This window comes from Chamaea fasciata, unplaced genomic scaffold (genome assembly GCF_029207755.1).
Source record: "Chamaea fasciata isolate MVZ Bird 193981 ecotype frontalis unplaced genomic scaffold, bChaFas1.0.hap1 SCAF_2, whole genome shotgun sequence".
Classification (NCBI taxonomy): Eukaryota; Metazoa; Chordata; class Aves; order Passeriformes; family Sylviidae; genus Chamaea; species Chamaea fasciata.
Window position 1 is genome coordinate 21,526,989 of NW_027094087.1, and position 23,789 is coordinate 21,550,777.

A 23,789-nucleotide genomic window follows, 5' to 3' on the forward strand; every position below is an offset into this window, starting at 1 on the left:
TGTGCAGCGTGTGGCTGTGGTCACACCTCGCTCACCCCTGCTGGCCTCCGCTGGCCTCCAAAGCTCACCCCGGTGAACTTGCAGGGGCTGGAGGGTGAGGTGCAACACGCCGGATACAAACTGCTTCTCCAAAGTGAGCCACAGATTAGGCTGGGGACTACGCCCAGTTTACTTAGCTGCCGGTGTACTCCCTGGTTTGGGAAATCCCTAGGTGGCAGACTGCTGGCACCTGGGAGGTCACACTGTCACTGTGTACTTGCCCTGTTCTTAGGCTCTTTTCCTAAATATTCCGTACTGACCACAGCTGGAGAAGACACACTGGATTAAATAGACCTTCGGTGTGTTCCAGGTGTTGCCAGTCTTACTTGCTTACAGTGATCAAAACTAGCTTGTAACAAAACTGGTTAGCTAAGACCATTTTGGTAAGGAGTATTCATTTGTGAAGTGCTTTGAATATCAGGCAATAGTAGCTTATCTTTGATTGCCAACAGCGACTGCTTTTTCCAGAAGGAAATATAGGTGGGGAGAAAAAGGAATTTCTATTCAGTTCCTGGTCCTGGTTGCCTGGGGAATTCTTTTAAAATGCAGAAGAACAGATTTGCATGTTGGTATTTTGGAGATGTTTCCCATGAGAGAAGAAGTGCAACTCAAAACTAGCTTACTAGGAGGTCTTGTCACGATTATATCCTCCAAGGATTTGTGTTATTCAGCTGATAAATAGGTTTAAATAAGGGAAAAACAAAGATATTGCCTTATGTCAATAACAGCATCATCACAGCACACGACCTGTCTCGTTGTTAGGGCAGACACAGTGGAGCTGTTTGCTCATGGCGTTCACTTCCCTGTGGCCGTCACTTGTGGTATCTTATTTAGCCAGGATTGAGAGTTTCTGGGAAATGCCTGATTAACCTGTGGGGACCAGCGACACAAATGCCCAGGTCCCATCACAATGTTGCAGGATGGATATCAGAACTTTGACACAGTTCTGATACTAATGTCCCTGGCAAACATATCCTGCCTATCTGAGCACAAAGGCAAAGCAGATTTTCCAAGGTATCCAAGCATCTAAAAACACACACTGAGGCCCCTCCAGCTTTTTAAATCATTCACACGAGTCAGGTTCTTAGCTTCTACTAATTGCAATAAAAAAATATTGGAGAATTATAATGAAAAAAAGTGCTTTTTAAGCACCTATTGGATGTGCCTGCCCCCTTTGGCCTGCATGATAATGCCTCTCAGGCTGTGTAGTGTGCTGCAGTCTACAGGACTGGCTAAAAGAGAAAAGGGAATTTCAGACTCCAAAGTGGTTACCACGGCACCAAATTCACATGAGGGAAACGAAGGCAGACAGCTTCCATCACAGCTGCATGATGTCTTTGGTCATAATAACTGGATGTTCAGGACTGTAAAGGGATTGTCCAGTGAAGATTTGTTTGTTTTTAACACGTCATGTGTCACTTCAAGTTAGGGTGCAGTGTTGGTCACTGCAGGATGTCACAGTGAAACCAGACAATCCAAGCCGAATCAAAGCCCACCAAGAAGCCCACAGTGGGCAGCAGGCTCTCCAGTTTGCAGAGACATCCACCTACAGCTGGTAAGAAGTTTTAGTGTGGACAATGCTGGAGTAATCTTTAAAATTACCACATACATCAGTGAACAGTTTCAGGGAAAAGACCTCCCATGAGGAGAAGGACAAAGGCCTCTGACAGGCATGGTAAATCATATACTATCCCACTGATGTTTAGGAACAAGTCGAACCTTAACTTACCGTTCCCATTGCCAGCTCCTGTGTGGTGCTGCTTAGATAGGTCTTGCTCCTGGTGGCTAAAAATAGAAATGTTTTTCCACTCTGATTTTGTTTTCATTTTTAGAAGTTTTGTTTTCCTTTGTCTTTTAGAGAAGGCCTCAAAATAGTTTTGGAGTTTATTTAGTTCTCATTCTATGACTTGGTTTCCTGCTGGACGTCCCTGGCTGGCTGGCACTGGAGACAGCAGAGCTCTGACTGGAGCAGACAAGCAGGCTGGTGCCCAAACATAACCTTCATCAGAAACCCCATACTGGGCTTGTGGTCAGGGCCAAGTGGAGAATGAAGTCCTGCAATCTTTCTGCCTGAACAGAAGAGTGCTGGCAGCCTGTTGTGGTGGTCACAGTGCTTCTACACACAGTAGGAACCAAATGGGGACAATTTTTCTGGACCAGCAGGGGTGAAGCTGTATCAGCGCCTCAGATTTGCAGCTGTTGGCTTCATCAGGAGCTCATGTAGCTGCCTGAGCTTGGTGACTACATACCAGGAAGCTGGCTACTGCTCCAATAAAGTTCCAGGAGCCCATTATCACAAAACATGTGCTCTTGATAGCTTCATAGCTAGTTCCTGGGTAATGCTGCTTCCCTGTGTGGTGATCACTTCCAGATATGCCAAGGAAAACAGGGTAGATTTCATGCAAGACAGTATTTTCATATTATTTCCTGTGAGATCAGAGTAATTTTTTCCATATCAGTCAAAAAACTAAATTCTGGCAATATGATGTGACTTCTGCTGCCTTCCCAAGATGCCTTTGTCTCCATTAGAACAGTATCTGTAGCTGGCAGGTTTCACTGTAGCAATCACCAGAACTCTATACTGTCCACTAGAAGTATTTATCCCAGTTATCAAACACCAGGCACACATCACATTGTCTCTATTGCATCCCCCTTCTCTGTCCTCACCGCAATCCTGTCCACTCCAAAAACCTTCCTTTGTTCTGCACCTGGTCACCAGTTCAACATGAAGTGAATCTTTTACTTCTATTGCTGAGCATTTATGCCTTCTCCCATCAGGACTGGTCAGAAGCCTGCATCAGCTAGTCATTGTGGCATAGAAAAGTGGCTCAGCTCACATAAGTTAAACCAAATTGGGACTGAAATGGTTAATTGATTTATTAAGGACATGAAATTAATGGACAATCCATGAACTATACATTCAAGGTCAACAATACAGCAGTTCAACCACTAGGTTAGACACTTAGAAAACACAAATTCCTGCTGGTTCCTAAACACACTTTTGTAACTAATCCCCAGACACGTGGGCACCAACCTCTCTCTCATTGGCATGGGGGTCACTTCTGGGAGCACAGGTGGCCCCAGTTATATCCTGCTCCCACTGGGGCTGTGGCCATCTCCAGCTCTGGGGGTGCCCATGACACTCCCTACAATCAGCTAATGCACCTGCTGGCAGGAAGGGACACCAGCAGGTCACAGCCCCTCCCAGAGTGTGAGTCCCACACAACTGCACTCCATGGGGTCAGGCCATGTGCTGGGTACCTGCTGCTGATGGTGTCACATGGATGGGGAACTGCTGCATCTGACCTCTACAGAGGCTGGGATGTGCCACACTGGATTCTGAGAGTCTGAGGCCTCTCCCTGGTCTGTTAAAGTTTTGATTTTTCTTTTATATAGTCTTTCCAATCAACTCATTATTTGTTTCAAAATTGTCTTTGTCATCCCCTGGTTACCATTTAACCCAGCTGACAGATGCCATCCTCATTAGCATGATCAGGTGAGGTCTGGTATTTGTTTTCCTCTTTGGCAAAACAGGTTTGGGGCAAATGCCTCAGACACTTTTTGGGTTTTCCATCCATCCATGCTCTTTATAGAGTCACCTGTTTTATCAGCTGTTGTCTTACACCTCATTTTGCCAAGGGCGAGCTGTGCAAGCACCCCAACCTAACTAGAATGGATATTAGGGAAAAGAATAGTGTCCTCATGTCTGAATTTGGGGGGAGGTTATTTCTACATATATTTACTTTCTCAGGGTCTACCATTTCATGAAACCTTGACCTTAGTTACCTCACCTTGCACAGCTATATGCAGTTAATCTGTTTAAATTGTGCAGTCGTTGTGCTCAGAGAACCAACTGCATATGTCTGTAAATCTAATCACTAGTGACCCCGCACCTATAAGAGGGACAAGGAGAGGAAGGAGGAGGACTTGAAGGACAGTTTTGTCCTGGGAGTCAACATACCCTCCTTGAACCAGTGTTACATGTAGCAGCCCCTGAGCGGATTTTTTTTTTTTCCCCTGAACCTCCCAGGCAGAAAATTGGAGGAAAATCCCAAGGCAGCAGCCTGCAGGATCAAAATGCTGGCACGGGGACCAAACACTGGCATGTCCTTTCTGGGACCCTGAGGGCAGTTCTTGAGGGTCACTACTCTCCCCCTCAAGGCCCCCAGAGAACTATAAAATGGCTGTTTGCCACCTGGTATCTTGATGGCAGTCTGAGGGCTGCCATTCAGTTCCTCCTCCTCTCTCACCTGTTGTGTGTGATGCAGGCTTGTTGCCAAGCAGTTGAGCAGCTGCCCTTTCCCAGCTCCCAGGCATGCCTGTCCAAGCAGGCCCATCCCCATTTGTTTGCAGTGGCAGACCACGGAATACTAATGACTTGAGGCCATTTTGCACATTTCTGTCACCTTATAACTTGCCCTTGGTCCCACAGCCTGAGTTGTTCCCCGCCCTGTCATGCCTCTCTCCTGCTGCTCATCACAGCATCACTCACAGCCACCTTCAGAGATGTTTCTAGATCACACATTGCCCAAAGTTTCTGTGTGTGACCAGTCTCCTTCCCCCCAAAAAATGGCACTAAGGGGCAGAAATCAAGCCAGACAAATCCTTACTTTGCTTTGCTCTGCTCTGCACTGGCCATTTCTCTTTTGCTGCTACATTAGAAATAATTGTCCACCATCCTGCCCCATAGTGAGATGCCTTCCCTTGCTCTAGGTGCCTTCTTCCCAGTCCCACAAGGCAGGAGATCGAAAGGAAGCAGGAAATCTCTTTGATGACTATGCTCAAAAGGCAGTGAGATAAACACTTAGCAACTTCCATCCTGTAGGTTGTTCCTTCCTAGGTGTCAGTGCACAGCTTTCCCTAACCCCATCCTCGGTCCTGCAGCTAATCTCCTGGACATGCATTGCTTTGCACATTTTGTTCTTGGCAGTTTCCAACATTGCCTCAGGCCCTTATCGCCTTAGAAAATCAGATCATACGGTGGTGGCCTTAGAGACTGCCTGATTGATATCTGAGCAGCCAAACAAACAGCAAATTTGAATAAAATTTGGCACTTCATTGCCTATTAGTTCTGCTGATTCCGAGGGGATAATCCACAGACATCAAGTAAAGCGCACGTCCTGAGCATGCACAGGACAGTGTCTTCAGTTTTGTAAAAGGTTGGCAGGAATGGTTTGTGACCCTCATGAAGGGCATTTTGCCCATTCCACATCCTGCATGCCCCAGCCTGTGCAGCCCCAGGGATTTGATACTTCTGGCCACCACCAACCCAACAGGACTTGTCTGTGTATTTATACAGAAATACAGATGCTTGCAGGAAGAGGAGAGAGTTTCTCAGTGATCCTTGAACAAACACTGATGAAGCCAGGAGCTCCTGCAGCTCAGCTTCCACCAGCAGCTCTGGAGCTCCTAGTGATAATGTGTATGAGGAAGATCGTGTTTCTGGGTGGCCATTTACTGTGTAATTGTGATACAGTCCTTTAGATGTTCTCTAGTTGCTTTCTACAAACTCATTCTCTATGGTCATAGGAAATAATGCTGTGGTAGAATGTATCCCTGTTCAAATCGTCCCTGATTTCAGTATCACCTTGAACTTCCCTGAATATCCCATGCTTGTTTTGTTTTGGCTGACCCTATTGCTCAGGCAGAAGGCGAGAAGGAGAGAGCTGCACTGACTGCTGCTGTTGCATGTGCCCTGAGCTAACTTGTGTGCTCTTTCTTCCACAGGGCAGATGAACTGGGTCTTGGCCTGTGGATAACACGAGACACAGCACTGCAGGGCAGGCTGTCTGGTGAGTTGATTTCATGTTTGTGTGACGCCCATGCACCCATACATAATTCTCAAACTGTTGTCCTTTGTAGGGTAGCATACCTGAGCTATAAATTGCACCCGGGGCATTAGAAGGAAAGTTGGTTCAGCTCCCCAGTTGCCACTGCAGACTTGCAGCCCAGCAGCTGAGAGGAATGGACTAGCTGGCAAGAGCAGCAACTGCGCTGTGGTCTAGAGAGTCAAAAATAGGTGGGTTTTCCTTCAGCAGTGCTTGTGTATTTATTGGCTTGATTGTAATCACAGCTGCCTTAAGTTGTAACTGATACTGCCCTCCCTGCAGTGTAGATGATGTTCGCTTGGGTATCAGGTACTGCTGTCTGTGTTTGCTTTCGTTATCAACCACCATCACCAGGACTCTTTGAAAGATCAGCTCTGACCAGACACCAAGGAGAAAAGAGAGATTCCAATTATCCTCTTCCCCTTGGCTTTCCAGCTCTTCTCTATCACATAAACACCACTGAGAGCTGATTCTCCTAACCCAGGATGAAAATCCACCTGGCACACCTGGCTCCCTTTGGTCATGGATAATGTGTCATGGCACGTTCATCAAACCAGACACTCCCAATTAAACACACACGGCCTTCTAGGCACACAACCTCTGTTTATCTCTAACCCACAAGCCTTCATGGCTTTGAGAATTCTGGTTGCATGTCGAAAGCTAAGGAAGCCATACTCAGCTGCTGCCATGAATGGTGTTGGGAGTTTGAGGGTATCTGGCCTGTCTGGACCTAGAGTGGCTGAGGGCCTAAAAATGCAGGTCCCTCAGTTGCTTCAGGGGCTGGTTTAGGGTTGTAGCCATGGATCACTTGAAAAAGGGTGCCCTATTATGACTTGTCCCCTAAATGCTAGCTTTAATGTCTTCGGAAGGGTATATGATGATGGTGGCTAGACCACTTTCTCTTGAGACCTGAGAAAGAGCATACTGAGTTTGGGTAGTCCTTATTTCCAGGCTAGGTCATTCTTGCAGGCAACGGCCAGAATGTGCACCAGCTGTGAGCATTCATTGCGATTCCAGACCTTGAGAAAAAAAAAAAAGGAAGACGGAGCTAAAGTTCAGAGAATGTATCAGTAGCTTAAGGGCAAGAAAATATGTGGAATACAATATTGCAAGTCGACAGGAAGTTCAGAGGTGAACCCAAGTATGCTTGGATGCACAGATTTAATTTAACTGTCCTGTAATGGTACCAGGGGACCAAGGCACATTGGTTACCTATGATCACAGAGGTGACCCCGCAGAGAACCCCCCGACCCCTCCCGGCCGGGTCAGGGGTGCGCTGCCGACGGCTGGGTGTCCCCCGACCCGGAGGCGGCAGTGGCGTTTGTGCAGCGCCCTGAAGGTCACCCCGCAAGGGCGGCGGCGGCGGCGGCGGTCGCGTGTGCGAGTCGTGTCCCTCCCGCCACAGGGGACGGGCAGGTCCCGCTGCCCCCGGGGAGCCCCTGCCGCCCCTCCCGGCTGCTGCTCCCAGGGCGCGGGCGGCGGGGCGCGGGCGGCGGAGCGCGGGGCCGGGACGGGAGCGCTGCCGGCGCTCATTATTCCGCAGCCGCGTTACACGTGAGCCCGCCGGAGCGGAGCGGGCGGCCGCGCGGGGCGCCAGGAGCAGGAGCAGGGGAGGGAGAGGGACGGCGCTCAGCAGCGCCCGGCCGATCGGCTCTACTGCGGGGAGCAGGGACCCGCAGGGCGCGGGCGGGGCGGGAACACCGGGAACGGGCGGGCACGTGTGCGGGCCGGCGCGCGCACACACGCGTCCGCAGCTACGGCCGGGCAAGGGACGCGCGGGCACGCGCACGCACCTGCCCGGCGCGGCGGGTCGGCGCTCCGGCGAGCGGCGGGCGTCCCGGCCCACCCTCCCCGCCGGTGCCGGTGCCGGTGCCGGTGCCGGTGCCGGTGCCGGCGCCGGTGGCGGTGCCGCAGCCCCCCGCCCCCTCCCTCCTTGACGCTCCGGCCGCCGGCGCGCCCCCACCGCGCCCCGCCCGCCCCGGGCCCCGCCCGCGGAGCGCTCGGCGGAGCCGCATTGGCGGCGGCGCGGGCAGGGCGGAGCCCGCGGTGTATATGAAGGGGCGCTGCGCGGGCAGCGCGGCTGCTCGGTGCCCCGTGCGCTCCGCCGCGCTCCCCCCACCGCTCCCGCGTCCCCCCGGCCGCCTCTCCCGCTCTGCCCCGCCGGGCCGGCGCCGCCGGGGCGGGCGCACCCACCCGCACCTTCCGGGGCCGCTCCGCCCGGCCGGGTCCTGCCCGCTCCGCCCGCCGAGGGCTGTAGATCTCTGCACGCCGCTCGCCCACCCCGCCGCTCGCCATGGCCCGCGGGAAGGCCAAGGACGGTGACGGCAACTGGAAGAAATTCATCTGGAACTCGGAGAAGAAGGAGCTGCTGGGCCGCACCGGGGGCAGCTGGTGTGAGTGCGGGGCCGGGGGGCGGCGATGCGGCGGGCGCTGCAGCACGGCCCCGGCGCTCCGCCTCCGCCGGCTGCGGCGGGGCTGCGGCCGGGGCGGGGGGGGGGCTGGGGACGGGGCGTCCCCGCGGGGCGAGGGAGGCAGGGCCGAGGTCCCCCTGCCCTCTCCCCTCGGTGTCCGCTGGGGCCCCGCGGGGGCCGGCGAGCGCTGCCCCCCCCAGTGCGGCTCCAGGTGGGTCCGGGGGTGAGGCGGGGTCGGGCCGACCTTGTCGAGGGCGCCTCGTCCTTGGGTCTCCTTCCTTTCCCGGTGGCTGGCCCGGCCCGGGAGCATCGCCGTCGGGGGACCCTGACCTTCCAGCTTTCATCTGCCTTAGACCTTACAGAGGCTTTTTCTTTTTTTCTCTTTTCTCTGGATAAATGAAACTAAGCGAGTTTTACTTCGCTGAGAAAGAGCAATTGACTTTTAATATCTCCGCAAGAAGGAAATGGCTCTATGTGCATTCCTCGTAAATGCTTATGATGTATTCTTTGGGTGCTGTATTCATAGCATTTAGCTTAAAGAGGCTTTTAATTTCTTTATGCAAATAGACAGCCTTCCAGTTGCTGCCAACCACAGCTGGTGTTGCCACCCTTGGGATGTTGAATTCAGCTCTTATTGTAACGGATCGGCCGGAGGTGCCACATCCAAGGCCGGCAGCTCTGGCAGGCGGACTAGAGCAGGCTTCTGCCGTATCTTTACGTGAGCAGAATGGGGTTGTGGGTGCGCATGGAGAGGTATTTTCTGCTCCTGAGGCACCAGGCAACTGCGCAGTGCTTCAAACGTGGAGGCTGAACCAGGTCCTTCTCCCAGAGTGCCCGTACCTATCCGCCTAGGACTGATTTCCATTTGCTGAGTCGATCTGCAGGCTGATGATCAGATTCTTCTGTTATAAGCCTACCTGTTGCAAGAAGCTTTTTCCTTCAACCCTGTGGTGCTCGATTTCTAGACCCACTGCGTATTTTCTGAGACCTTGGAGTGGTTTTGACCTTTAAGGTGTCTTTGGCGTTTAGAGCATCCTGGCTGGGAACCTGATAAAATAAGCTACCTCCCAGCGTTTGCCTTTTGATGTTACAAAGCGCAAAGGCATTACGCTGCAGACAACAGCATTAGTGTTTGGTTTGTTACAACAGCACCTCCTATGACCGTGCTCTGGAAAAAATTTCCACACATCCCTGACGTCACGGCCATTTGCTTTACGCTGCCTGGATACCAAAGAGTGCTTTAACTCCTGGAGCACCACGTTACTGCACCCAGCTCTGCCCTCCAGCCCTGGCTACCTCCGGTGCACACGAGGAAGACAAGAGGATGGAGTGCCTCTGTGACAGTGTCCCTCAGCCTCTGTTTCTCTGGGTGGTCCTCCTGCTTCCCTGTCTTTCATAGACTTAGAACAACCAGAACTGCCAGCTTGCATTGTGAGGCTTCTCTAATGATGTAGGGGCTTTTTTTTATGATGGAGCTGGGGACTGAGGAGGAATATTTCCACCCACTACTTACTCCCCTTCTCTGGTAGCTCATCACTTCAAGTCCTTCCAATAAACTCCATCTGTTTTGTTTGTGATTAGGTGAGGACAGTCTGAGATCAAGCAGGCTCGCTCTCCAGTTGTCTTTGGCCTCTGCCTGTCCCTGCAGCTTGATGAGCAATAGAGTTGCTTGGCACGGGCTGGCCTACCCTTGTAGGTGGCCCGGTGGTGTGTAGTACAGCATGTTACCCTGCAGCTAATCAGTTCAGATAATCCTTGTAAACTGGGTAACTGATACCCAGATCTGGGCTGCATCTCCAGACTCTTCTCCATTCTTCCCACTCCCTCATAAGATTATTCTAGACGTTCCCTTTAGACTGAAACTCCATTCAATCTTTCATTGTTATGTAATTCACTCTTTAATTGATATGAGCAGTGCCAGAGTGCCTTTGTAGGCACACAAGGCTGGTAAATGTGCAGTATTTTGACACCTTAAGAGTACTTTCCTACATTTGAGATAGAGTACTGAAGTTAATTGGGCCTGAACGCTTTTCCCGTTGTCTTTTTTTGGAGGTGGTGGCCTGAATTAGTAGAAGAGATCAGGCTTTACAGTGGCTTGTAAATGTGAATGAAACATTTACCGTTACTGCTCCTGGAAATAGCTTTGAGCCCCAGAGCTGTGTGGAATGAGTAACTTTCAAGCACACCCATGCTTGCTGTGGGGCACTTGGATCACTGACAGTGTCAAGTGTGAGGGCCTGTGCTGGATCAGCCAAGGGATCCTTGAAGGTGTGGGGAATGTGGCTTAGTCTTTATATTTTATAAGCCCAAACCCCGATTCACAGATTTCTAAGTTTCCAGGGGCTCATGTTTCCTCACCACCAAACAGCGGGAGTGCCTTACATTTCCTGTCCGCATCAGGGCATAATCCCCCTGTTTAATAGATGTCTTTGCAACATCGGAATTTCATGCACCAGGCTCTTCCTTGCAAGTGGCAAAGGTTGGAAGTATCGTCCTTGAAACACGACTGCCATGAGGGCTCGATTTGATTCCTCTTTGTTTGTTTTCTCTTGCAGTTAAGATCCTCCTCTTCTATGTCATCTTCTACGGTTGCCTGGCAGGTATATTCATCGGGACCATCCAAGTGATGTTGCTCACTGTCAGTGAATTTGAGCCCAAATACCAGGATCGAGTGGCACCTCCAGGTAACTAAACAGGAGGCCCGTGTTTGCCTTTGTGCAAGCTGTTCTGGGAAGGCGGGGTTGGTTACTCACCTCAAGAAGGAGGATGAAATAAGCGTGTCGTTGCTGCAACACATATTTGTAGGGGGTGGGTATGTTCTCAGCCTTCTGTGTTAACCGTACTGGGGCTTGAAGACAATCCTGCTAGAATTAAAGGTTGCATCACATGAAAAATGTCTCCTCTCTGAGAGAAACTTGAACCTGGTTTGGTTTTCCTTTCCCCTAAGCTGTGTGATGGGGTGAGGCTAAAAGGCTTCACTTTTGGGAACGGGCTGTATGAGGAAGCTGGGTTCAGTTTTTTCTTTCTTCAGAACCACTCTGTTCACATGGGTAAGTGAAGGGATAAAGATAAAATGTTGGCTCTATCTGTGGAAGTGGTGTGCACAAGGCGAAAAAGGGGACAGTGCCAGTCTTGGGCGTGCTCACGGAATTGCTTTATCCAACACCAAAGCACCCCATGCTCTAGAGAGGCTGTGGCACTCACTAGTGGGAATTGCAGCTGACTGATGTGGGAGGTGAAGGGAGGGTGGGTCTGGTAGTTGCTGATGTGCGGCCTGTCCTCACAGACAGTAGAAATCTCTGCTCAGAATGATGCCTGGGCAGGGCAGAAGGGGCGAGTGGCCCTTGCCGCAGGTCCGCGCTGGCTCCGCCTGCCCAGGCTGCGCTATCTGACTCCCACCGCAGCTGGGCTGGAGCGCGGGGGGAGCTGCGCAACTGCTGCTCTCCCACATTGCAAATGACCTTGAGGCTGCCTGGCACTGGGCATCCTAACGATCCGTCTCCAGTTGCTCTGTAAAACAGTTCAGAAGCTTTTAATAACAGTGGTATTTAAGTGACAATTGTGAGGCTGATGGCTTGTAGCTACACAAGTTGGCCCTGGTGCTGCACTGTGTCTTGCAGCCCCACTGTAATGCTGTGCTGTGAATCCCTGCGCTAAGCACAGGGAATGTCACCGTCACCAAATGGTGTTATAGCTCAGCTAAGTCATCTTTTCCAGATAACTGCTTTTCTACCAGCATGCTTTAAACACAGAACAGAGACTGGAACTGCTGTGTTAGTGAGTTACACTTCTTCATGTACCACCACCATGACTGGGGCAAATGCTGTCTTAAGCTCTGAAAGCAGCTCTTTTAGTCTCTGCAGTGGACCCTGACATTTGCAGGAAAGACTGTCACTGATACTGCCCAGAGCCATTGGCTGCATCCAAAACGCCAACGTGGCTAATGCTGGGGTAGTTGTTACTCCGTAACGTGTTTTTCCCCTTCATGAAATAATTAGCAAAGGCGTCCATGGATCTGAGGTCTCACCCAGATAGCCATGCTGTTCAGCCAGATGTCACATAATTACCCATTCTAGGTAAACTGTTTGCTTTCTGTGAAACAGCAGTTTACAATTCCAATTTCAAAGCAACTCTGGTAAAATTTCTGTGAAAGATTTCAGCCTGCAGAGGGTTTTTATTAATATCTTAATTGTATACTGCACCAGTTTTTCTGGGGCTTCTTTTTTATCAAAGAAAATGAATTGAATTTCAAGACACTCTTGTAGTGTGTACCGCAGAAATCAAAATGGAGGAACAATAAAAAGGTTGTCAGGAATCTTTTGTAATGAGCTTTCGGGATGGGTACTGAAATCAAGGGGAACAAAATTCACCTCCTTGAATGTGTGACAGTGGGGAGCCAGTAAACAAAGGGTTTGAACCAAGCTGCAATGGCATATGCATAAAACTTAAAAAAAAAAAAAATTAGTAAATAGCACAGGGCTCTTTGGAAAGCATCACTTGACAGCTCTTCCTGCAGATGTGGACAAGTTGGTGTAGGGCATGGCGGAGGCTGGCACTTAATATCCAGTACATTCCTTGTCCTGTAGCACAGCAGCCGTGAAACTGTGAGTCCAAAACAGCCCCTTAATGCAGGCTTTCAGAGACTCTGACAGGTAGTGAGTGGCTGCACTGCTGCTGTTTGGGGGGTCAGCCATCCCTGTATTCCCTGGCTGTGCAGGATTCTCCCCAGTGCTGCAAGCACAGCTGCTGTTCTGACAAGGAACATGCATATGAAGAGCATCCAACTTGAACTTTCTGTGATCTGAGACACCTGCAGATAATGAACTATATAAAATAGGATGTTGTGCAATTCTAATTCCTGGTTCTTGTGGGAACATTTGTGAGCCCAGTAAGTATACTGGCAGCTTGATAAAGCCCTGGATTTTCTAGGGAGCCAGGAAAGCTGGTTTAATCCTTGTTCCAGGACTCTGTTCTTCTTGGGCAAGTCATTGTTTTGCCAGCCCAGAATGTTTTGAGAAAGGGAAAACTAGACTTGCCTTTAGGACTTGCAGGAGAAAATGCTGTAGGGGCTGCTATAATATCGTTCTTGTTCTGAAATACAACAGATTTCATAATAGCAACAGAACCTGCAGGGTGTTGTATTGAGTTATTGACATGGGTATAACACTGAAAGCCATAAAGTGCTATTTTTGTAGCCAAGTGTCATTAATATGGTAATTGGTTTCTGCATTGAACACACCAGGAATGTTATACAGGGCTTCAGGGCAAGCTGAGTATTGTACCTTTCCATTACACTATTTTTTTCTTTCTTTTGTCTTGCGGTGGGGGAAGGGACAGTGCAGTTCACCTGCCCGTCCAGCCCTGCCATTGCGACAGCCCCAGCTCCACGTGTGCTGCAGGCTCGGACTCTGCTTTGAGCACAGAGGACTTACCCTGCTAGTAGTGAAGGATGAGGATATTGCCTCTTAAGCAGCATCCCTAAAAAACAGTTTTAAAAAAATCATTCTCCCCCTCCCCAGTACAAATTGGGCTGTGTATCCTGCCATCTTGTGGTGTGCATCCTGTGGAACAGCATTCCTTCACTGGCAGGATGAGGGGACAGCTCACTGCAGCCTGAGGCAAAGCCTTGTAAGTGGCGGCTGGAAGGAAGAATCCCTGCTCCAGCCAGGGGATTTCAGGTGTCCCTGCTTCAAGCACTGCTGGGCAGTGAGTGCGTCATGGAAAAGGCTGCCTTGGTGTGTGTTCCCCACTTGGTTTATTTAGCTTGGACAGCAGCAGCAAGGTTGCAGAGAGGCTTCAAAGGAGTGTGTGCTGCCTCCTGTGAAGTTGCATTTCTTTGCTTCTCTCATCTCAGCAGCACCTGTGCTTGGGAAAATCTCAGGCTCCAGGATGTTACAGCCAAGCAGGTTTTGCTGTGTTTGCAGAAGACTTGCACCTGCTTTTTGCACTTCGGGATGAGGTTGACTGGAAGGTTGGAAGGACATTGTTTGATACAGTGGCTTTTAAAATCTATCCTCACACAGTGAACTGGAGGAGGGTGTAGTGATCACTCAATTTGTCATCTGTGTCATCTCAGGAGTGTTCATGCTCATTTGGAACAAAGATTACACGGTACTTGGAAATGAGCATGGTGTGATGGAGCAAAAGTGGTTACTACGGCCTTATACAACCATTCCTAATAACAGACCTGATTTCCCACTTTTAGTTTCTTCCTCTTTACCCTCAGGACACTTCTCCTGAAGTCTTGCTAATGCAGCTTAGAATGATAAAATCTATGTGAAAAATGGTTTTTTAAATGAACTTCAATAAACAGGATTTTAATCTGCAGCGGCATTTTGGAAGTGGAACTGTAGCTGAAACCCCTCCCCACAAATGACTTTATGGGTTTTTTTTGGTGTTTGATGTCCTTGTATAGTCACAGTCAACAGAAGGTGGTGTCCATTACCAACTCAAGGCATTGCTCGTCATTTATATGGACAATGTCAGCCAAGTGAAAATGACTCTTATATCCTAACAAGGCACTTTGAAGTGCCAGTTACAGCAATTTTCTAATTTGTCAGTATTTTAGCAACGAGTTACTTGATTCTTTCCTGTGGATAGAACAGCATCATCATGTGACACCATGGTGCATCTCTGTCGTAATAGCTTGAGATGCAGAGCTGTGTCATACAGATTACAGTCTGAGGATGGGGAGAGGGTTGTTAGACTTCTGACTATGAAAGCGTCTCTGGGTTTATTTCTTATCCCCCAAAGGACTTGCTCATGAATGGCTTCCTCATGTGCAAGCCCCTAAAAGCTTTATTTATGCCAGGCACATGCTTCCTTGGGTGTCTAGCAATACATGCCAGGTAGCACTGCAAGGGCTCAGCTTTTAAATGTTTTTTCTTGTCCCTGCTTGCTTAAATTCCCAAGTGGGGGTGAGAGAATGTTCCAGAAAGGTTAGTGTTCTGCAGAGGTTACCTTCTGGCATCATACAACACGCTTGGTTTTCCACACAAGATTGCTTAAGGCTTCATAGTGCTGCTCTGCTAACAGCACTGCAGCTTTTAGTTTGGCTATGGGATGTACAGAAGGAAATGATACATCAGGGCTTAGGGCTTTGCATCCAGTCAGTTGCAGGCAAGTGAGAATGGAGGTTGTGGTAGAAGCCAGTAACACATTTTTTAAATTATGATAAAGTTAAATCTCATGACAAGGCTTTTATATTCATAAAGATTTTCTTGCTTTTTAAGTGGGAAGATTGATCTCTACTTTCCTCCTATCCCAAACAAAGCAACCACTCGTGTGCGAAAGCCTGGTCTAGTCTGGTTCATCCAACCACCTGGAAATGCTCCCAATTAGGCAGAAAACAGCCCAGCTTTGGCCACAGGCTACCTGGCAGGAACAATGGTTCCCTTGTGCTGGTCACTGGAACAGCGGCTTGGTGGTACTGCCTGGGCTTCATGGCAGTTCTGTGGAGATATGCAAGACAGGGATGCTTTGGGATGGGAGTCTGTTCTCCAGCCAGGTCACTTCTCTGATGGGCAGAGGGATGCCTTTGGACTGTACCTGTCAGTGGCCAGGCTCTCTTAAAGACAGAACAGGGATCTTCTGCTGGGTGGCTTTTACAAACCACAGGGTTTATTGCTGACCTTCACGTCACCTTTGCTAGGCCTGTGTGTGCCCTTGGCCAAGACAAGATACAGAGATGGGGAGGTGCTGAGCAAAACTGACAGCTTCGCTTGCCTGACTGGAACTCAACAAGCCTGGCCATGTTTTCTTGATTTTTTTCTTTGTTTTAAAAAATTATACACTTGAATGACACACCTGGAACTCTGGAAAAGGCAGATTCAGGCGAGGACCCAAGGCCTGGCCTGCCTCTGCTGCAATTCCAGACAGCCACTTCAGGTGACTAAGTCTGCTGCTTCCCAGCTGAGTGGTAACATGAGAACAGCTTGGCAGGATGGGATTGAAGTCCCTTACTAAAATGGAAACTGGTGTATTTATTCTATATATAACTGCTTGTGAAGCAAGAAGATGAGTAATTGCTCAAAAAGGGGTGGAAAGCCAATGACTCTGGAAGGTAGGATGTCATTCTGCGAGAGAAATAGTAAATTGCTTCTAAACTTGTGAACTCAACATGGTCCGTTTGTACCAGAGGAATTTTTGAGCAGTTAAAGCTGCTTCAGGAATAAAACTTGAAACACCCGAGCTCCTTGCTGGACTTCTCGCAATCTTTGGTGACCAGGAGCTGTGTTTAGGGGAACAAAGCTAATCTTTGTCCTAGGTTACAAATTCCAAGTTAGTGGGTAGTGGCAGGGGGGTGGGGGGAGTGGTGACTTGGTTTGAGGAGAGACTGAGCAGAAGCACTCAAGTGGCTTTGGAAAAATTGCTGGAGTCACAAGCTCTTGTGGGTTGGGGCCAGCCGGCTAAGCTGCCTGAGTTTTGCACCAGAGGAGCTTTTTGGCAACAGGGTTGTTCTGAAAGCTGTCAAAGCAAATGCTGCTCCCCTGCTCCTTTTCTTGATCTTGCTAAAATGAAGATGACAAACTGAACTGAAGTCAAGACCTCAATAATTACAGTGGCCGCCACAAAAGCAGCATGAACTTGGTTCCCATTACTTAAATTAAAGTGTTAGCCATGCATCAATACTTCCAATTAAAATGTGACCTAAACATTGCATAGGAGCAACTATTTCCAAGTTCCACAATGAAAAGCAAAGGAGTTGGTGCTTTTTATTATCTGTACGCATTTCTGGCTTATAGTCTCTTCTCCATGCATTATTATTATAGTCTAAATCTGAGCTGATTAGCACAGCCCAGAATCTGGAGTGTCTTTTAAGCAACTCTTCTGTGTGGTGGCATTTCCCACTCACCTCCTTGGTGATGAGCTGCTGATAAGAGAGCTCAGAAGATGGGTTTTACAGTCAGAAATACCCAATTAGGCAATGAAAAGAGAGAAGGCAGTGCTTAGGCAGCTGAACTTTACTGAGGGAGAAAATGTCTCCTGCCCCGCATCCCACAGGAGACACACAAAGGCCACGTGGATTCCAGCTGGCAGAGCGTGACCAGACTTGGGAAACCTCTCTGCTCTCTTGTCTTTTATTGCGGGAGTTCACGAGTGGACAGCTGTGCTGTATCCTAAACACAGTGTTTGCAGACATTGAAGGCAGCCTGTTAGGGATACTTACGTTCTGTGGGGTTGGTCTCACACACAGCTCCCCTTCTGTCCTCAAGGAGGAGGCAGAAGTGCACAGTGGACCTGTGGTTGGCTGTTTTTCTAGAAGGAAGTCTTGACTTGTAGCCTCGCTTCTCCATTTTTGTGATTTTTGTCTTTTTACTGGATGTAAACACTGATGAATATCTAAGACTGTTGTTGGGAAGAGAACCTCTCCTCCAGTGAGCTTAGGCTGTTTTGTCAAAGTTCTTAAGTCTGAAAAATAGAGACTGTTATCAGGAGTTATGTTCATGGTATTGCCTGGAGGCTGTGCAGCTCTAAGGTGTACTTAATGTTTTCTTCCTGATTTTGCTTTTCTTAGGACTGACTCAAGTGCCCCAGGTTCAAAAGACAGAAATCTCCTTTACTGCCTCTGAACCCAGAAGTTATGAACCCTATGTGAGGAACCTTGATAATTTCTTAAGGGACTATAGTGCTGAGCAGCAAACTGAAAACATCGTGTTTCAGGACTGTGGAGGTAAGTCTTGATTGTTTCCTGTAGCTGAGGGCTCTGAATGATGCCGCTGTCAGGTCCACCAGAAGCTGAGGTTGAGCAGTGGTAGTCTTGGTCTTCAGCTGTTCCAGCAGCACATTGGTTAACTGGCTCATTAATTTCCTTTGTGCAGACTATGCTGGGCCATAGCAGCTTACTGTAGGGTTGCGAACCCCCACATTTCACTTGGAGAACATTGCAGCTGACTCTGAAGCCTGTGGCACTGACATTATTCTCTCTGAAAGCCACAGGGGTTTTGCTGATGACTTTGCTAAAGCCAGTGGTGGTCGTCTTCATACCATGCAGTCAAACATCTGGGAGGTGTTAACCTTTAATAGGTTATTTGTAATCATGTGAACAAGACTCTCATCTCATAATACGTTTGTATCAAATCTGAGGGGAACCCACATGTAAAAGCTGCCCAGAAAAAAAAGAGTCTCTGAGCCAGGTGACTCTGGAAGAAATCAGTTATAAAACAAAACTCCATAAAACTTGCTGGTCTGGGAGCAGCCCCACGTGGGGGGTGGCTGGACATAGGTCTGTGGAGTGCCTTAACTGTCTTGGTGATGGGGAAATCCCAGCTGCCCAGGGAAGTGTAAGTGACATGCAAAAGATCTCACTGCAGGTGTTTTCTTTTCTTTCCCCCACCATGACAGACACACCTACTGAATACAAAGAGAGAGGACCATATAATGATGCCCAGGGCCAGAAGAAGGTCTGCAAATTCAAACGTGAATGGCTGGAAAACTGTTCTGGATTAAATGATCCCACCTATGGGTACAAGGATGGCAAACCATGCATCCTGGTCAAGCTCAACAGAATTATTGGCTTCAAACCTCAGGCAAGTATCACTCTTCCCTTTCTAGCAGAAGCTACTGATCAGGAGGAGTGGTTGGCTGCAGATTTGCTGTGCCTGCTTTTTGGTCTCGAAAGAGATCAGTATTAAACCCTTTCTGCAGAGGATAAATTGTGAGACAGTTTGAGTAATTTGCTTTAAAAATGCTTTTAACTGAAAAGCAGTGAAAGCTGTGCACTGCAAGTTGGTGACAAGTGGTAGTGAACTTCACAGTGCAACCTCCTGATTATTTATGTGGTAACTTCTGAGCCTGCTATTTGAGTCACCATAAAGGGGTGTTTTCTTCAAATGATATATTCCATTTTAAATTCCTGTATGCTTCCATGGGACCAACCCAGACCAACCCTGTCTGTAGTAACGTCAGTACATCTTGTCATGCCCTGACCCACTCCATTCCTTTCCTTAGGCAGTGTAGACTTCTCAGCCTTGTTAAAACTGCTTAATTAAATGATGAAATGCTAATACTAAATACCAGAGTGAAACACAGGCTCTACAGAGTAAGCTACATTTGAAAGTCAGGCACAGCTGCAAGAAAGGTGAGGAGGTCTTTAGTTAATTTAATGTAGTTTTCCAGAGGCTGTAGGACATCTCTGCCAACTGGTCGCTCTGTCCTTTACCCAAAGGCAAGTTTGCAGTAATGCTGAAGGGTGTTAATCTGGACATTCATGGCTTTTCCTTCTGTTCTTTTTCCCCGATGCATTAAAATGCTAAAAACTTCTTTTAAGAATTCAGTGGCAAAACATGTGCTGTTGATCAAGGTGGTGTGCAAAACCTGCCACTCCATCTTTTTGATGGAGAACAGCGCAAATGGCGTTCTACGCCACCTTTATTCCCATCTGTCAGGGCACTTGAAGATGGGAAATGGTGCTGTATAATGACTCCTGAGGAATGTTTTTCTTCAAAGGGAGCTTGTCCTGTGCTTCAAGAAATGAGCAAACTTTTGGTTTATCTGATGTATGCTGGAAATATTTTAGCAGGATGTACAGTGGTGGCTTGGCATGTGGTGGCTGTGGGGTGACATGAGATGTGCATGGGAAAGAGAAGGGTTTGGTGTGTTCCTCTTGGTTTTTTTTTGCCATGGAGCTCTGGAGACCTCCAGACTACATTAGACAGCAGGGTCTAGTCACCGACTGACCTTGTAAGTTTCATTTACAAACAACGTATCTAAGGCAGTATTTATTTTTGTGGTTCCACATTCCAGCAGAGACCCCGGAGTTATTGTATTGGGAAAAACGTTTGTAAAGCAGATCTGAAACTGCAGTGTTGTCAAGCAATACTGCTGCACTTTGAAAGACCAAAGACCAACTGGGTTATTGGTTGGACTATGAGAGTTGGCACTCGCACCCTTCTCTGATATACCCAGAGCTTTTGTCCTTCCTTATTGGTGGTGTTGAAGTTCAGCAGTGTCATGGTGAGACTTGCCACCCTCTGTTCTTTCCTGTGCATTTCCAGTCCTGATTGCACACACCTGGCAAATGCCACCAGCCAGGTGGCAAATCCTGCACCAGTGCAATCCTGCCACTGCCTGAGCTTGCATAAACAAGCTCCACTAGCTATAGATACTCTGCCATGAAATGCCTTCCCCAGGGACACCATGGAACTAAACCCAGCCTGACCTGCTTGTATCCACAGCAGGTGAAGCTGTAAGAACAGCCAGCAGTTCTGCTCTGGTCAAGTTCCCCTGCTTCCAGTTGTGTTACACTACTTGTCTGTCCCAAGAACCACTGAGAGCTGCTGCCTCTCAACTGTGCTTAGAAGGGATTCCAGTTAATGGTGTGTGTTCCGTACTGTTGATCTTTGCTGTTGGAAAGGTGCTCCAGTCTGCAGAGGAGTGTCCAGTGTGTAACTTCCCCTTGTTCTGGATTTCTTCTAGGCTCCAGTCAATGAAAGCCTCCCTCCTGAGGTTATGGCAAAATACAACCCAAATCTCATCCCTGTCCACTGCATTGCCAAGGTAAGCTGAAATGCGACAGAGCAGAGTTGGGAAGCTGCAAGGGATGAGTAAGCCTTTGTCCAAGTGTAGTTACCCCCCTGCCTGCCTTTCCATAGACAAATGGGGTGGTTCTTACTTGGGATATCTCCTCCTCAGGAACAGAAGTTTCTCAGAGCCCTGCTGATAGATGAGTTAGTGCTGTCCTCACAGTGTGGGGTAAAAGCAGGGCAAGATAGTTAAAGGTATTTCCAAAAGTAGCCATTTCCTTTCAAGCGCTGTGCTGGACGTGGAAAAAAGGCCTCCAGGGAAGATATTTCATACTTGTCATGTGTAAGGCAGCTGAGAAACAGCAAAGTGTTTGTAGCCAAAGGCTGTGCAATCGTACCACAGGAGGCTGTGGTGGTTTCAAACCGTGTGAAGTGGCTGAGGTTTTAAATTAAGCTTTTCCTGGCTGATGTGTGCTGGGAGGTGCTGTTGTTCGTGTGCTGACCAGGCAGTGCTGACACGTCCTCTGAGCCACTGGCCGCTCTCGTGCTGTCACGGTGGGGACCAGCGCTGACCAAATGGGAGGTCACAGTCTCGGGTCTCGCTGGGAATCAGCTGCTGATCCAGCCAAGGGCTGCCGAAGGCGGAGTCTGGGTGGTTGTCATTGGTTGTGCCTCCTGTTCCCCCCGCAGCGAGAGGAGGACGCGGACAAAGTGGGCACGGTGGAGTACTATGGGATGGGCGGCTACCCCGGCTTCGGGCTGCAGTACTACCCCTACTACGGGAAGCTGCTGCAGCCGCGGTACCTGCAGCCGCTGGTGGCCGTGCAGTTCACCAACCTGACCTACGACGTGGAGGTGCGCGTGGAGTGCAGGGCCTACGGGCAGAACATCGTCTACAGCGACAAGGACCGCTTCCAGGGACGCTTTGATATTAAATTCGACATAAAAAGCAGCTGATCGTAAGCACAACTCTCTTCCTCCTCCCCCCTCCTCCTCCTCCTCCTCCTAGCCATTTAAAGAGGTTAAAAAAAAAAAAAAAAAGAACAAAAAAGAAAACCTACTAGTCTTGAACAAACTGTCATACGTATGGGACCTACACGTAATCTATATGCTTTACACTAGCTTTCTGCATTTACTAGGTTAGAATGTAAACCAAGTGTAGCAATAGCGACAAATATTTATTCTACTGTAAATGACAAAAGAAAACAAAATTGAGCCTTGGGACATGCCCATTTTTACTGTAAATTATGATTCCATAACTGACTTGTAGTAAGCAGTGTTTCTGGCCCCTAAGTATTGCTGCCTTGTGTATTTTATTTAGTGTACAGTACTATAGGTGCATACTCTGGTCATTTTTCAAGCCATGTATTGTATCTGTTTTCTACTTCTTGTGAGCAAAGACTTTTGCTGTCCAAGGTGTAAATACTCAATGGGACTAGAACTGGCATGAAACTTCTCATTATTTTGTTCCTTTTCAAAGAAAGGCCCACCTGTGAGATGATATTTAACAGCACTCCATAAGGCTTCTGGCTTTTCTGTGGTGTTAGGGTATTTTATTTGGAGGGGTGGCAGGGAAACTAACTTAAGTGAAGTTAAAGAGAATAGGTGATTGTGTACTGTGCTTTGTAGCGAATGCTGTCTCTCTCTCCACCTCTTCCCTTATCCTCCAGTATGTTGTGTGAGAGACTGGGTCAGACTATCACTCTCCTCAGTGATAGGCATAACTCTTTGCTTTGTATATTTTCTTTTCTTTTTCTTTTTTTTTTTTTTTCTTTCCTGCTGAAGGCATCGCACACTGTGGTGCTAATGTCTTTATTGAATGTTTTAGCCATTTTCATGGTGGAAGAATTTTATATTTATGCAGTTGTACAATTTTATTTTTTCTGCAAGAAAGTGTAATGTATGAAATAAACCAAAGTCACATGTTTGAAAATAAATCTTTATTTTAAACTTTATAAAAGCAATGCAGTACCCCATAGAATGGTGTTAAATGTTGTCTAAAGTGCAAAACTCTATGTTCTAACATGTAATAATAGCCAGGAGTACAGTGCTCTTGTTGATCTTGTATTTCAGTCAGGTTGAAACATTGGACAAATAAATGAATGAACACACAGTTCTGTGTGTGTGTCTGTTGCAGTGGGTGAGGATGGAGCCTGTTAGTTGTCCAGAATCTTGAAGAAGTACTGCACCTATTTCAAACAGAAAAATGCATCTTTATCATTCCCAGACAGTCTCAGCACAAGGGAGTTGACACGTTTGAAACACTTGAAACATTGCATTGTTACACATCCTGCTGGTGTCAGCTAGTTACCTGTTTTCCCCTCTCCCTACCCCGGATATGAGGCTGCTGTGGCACATGTGCCTGTGCCCATCAGCATCCCAAAAAGTCTCTTCCCCTTTACTGCACATGCTCCACCTCTGGCGGCACTTTATGTTCCAGACACAACACAACAGACACAACTGTCGATCCTCAGCACAGGTTGGAGCTGCCAGCAGCCAGAAGCGAGGCTGCACGCTGAAGCCACAAGAGTTTTGGGGCAGCCACTTGCTCTGCATTGCTGCTGGGCTGGTAGCCAGGGCTGAGGACAGGCTCTGCCTGCTGGGGCTGCTCAGATGTGACAAAACGTGGCAGCTGACTTCGTGCAGGAGTCAGGCTCACTTTGTGCTGCATGACGCAGATTACCAGGGAGAATTTCTCCATGTAAAGTGACAAAACAGGACTATCCTAGAGCAAGTGGCTTGATAAAAGACTTCCTAATTGGAACGCATAATCCTGGAAAAGCAAGATGCTAAACTCTTTGCCATCTGTTAGAAGGAATAGCGTGGTTATGGTACGCTGTGGTGGTTAGTGCACCCTTTTAGCTGTTCCATGTTGTTCCCAAGGAGCAGGTGCCAGCAGAAATCACACCTTCAGCTCTTTCTTTTGCTGCTGTATGTTTATAGCAAAGATTTTAAAAGCTGTGATGAAAGCCCTAAAATACTCCCTAATGAAAGCTCCACCTGCAAAAAGAACTGCAGGAATGCTGAGCCATCTTGACTCCCAGCAA

The 23,789-nt window shown here is 48.4% G+C and overlaps 2 protein-coding genes and 1 long non-coding RNA gene across 3 annotated transcripts in view; 1 reads left to right on the forward strand and 2 right to left on the reverse strand.

The window, feature by feature from the left end:
• Window positions 1-6,359: 6,359 nt before the first annotated feature.
• On the reverse strand, window positions 6,360-7,486 carry LOC136285842 (uncharacterized). Its single transcript, XR_010719573.1, has 2 exons — window positions 7,080-7,486; window positions 6,360-6,886 (listed from the first exon to the last, which is right to left on the reverse strand). It is a non-coding gene; the product is annotated as an uncharacterized lncRNA (long non-coding RNA).
• Window positions 7,487-7,974: 488 nt separating this feature from the next.
• Window positions 7,975-22,855, forward strand: ATP1B1 (ATPase Na+/K+ transporting subunit beta 1). Its single transcript, XM_066175224.1, has 6 exons — window positions 7,975-8,260; window positions 10,834-10,962; window positions 17,796-17,951; window positions 18,623-18,807; window positions 20,696-20,776; window positions 21,433-22,855. Exons 1-6 carry the CDS (start codon window positions 8,161-8,163, stop codon window positions 21,697-21,699), a joined length of 918 nt encoding a protein of 305 aa, XP_066031321.1. The 5' UTR covers window positions 7,975-8,160; the 3' UTR covers window positions 21,700-22,855.
• NME7 (NME/NM23 family member 7) overlaps window positions 22,615-23,789 on the reverse strand; it is an 89,960-nt gene continuing 88,785 nt past the window's right edge. The window contains exon 12 of the mRNA XM_066175223.1: window positions 22,615-22,931. Coding sequence (XP_066031320.1) covers window positions 22,899-22,931 — 33 coding nt within the window. The 3' untranslated portion in view covers window positions 22,615-22,898. The remainder of the gene's footprint in view (window positions 22,932-23,789) is intronic.

Bases quoted from the DNA above. Each gene is read 5' to 3' on its own strand.
- ATP1B1 (XM_066175224.1), top strand. From the start codon at position 8,161: ATGGCCCGCGGGAAGGCCAAGGACGGTGACGGCAACTGGAAGAAATTC. The intron at 8,261-10,833 runs GTGAGTGCGGGG...TTTCTCTTGCAG, and splicing joins CCGCACCGGGGGCAGCTGGT to TTAAGATCCTCCTCTTCTAT. The intron at 18,808-20,695 runs GCAAGTATCACT...GATTTCTTCTAG, and splicing joins TTATTGGCTTCAAACCTCAG to GCTCCAGTCAATGAAAGCCT.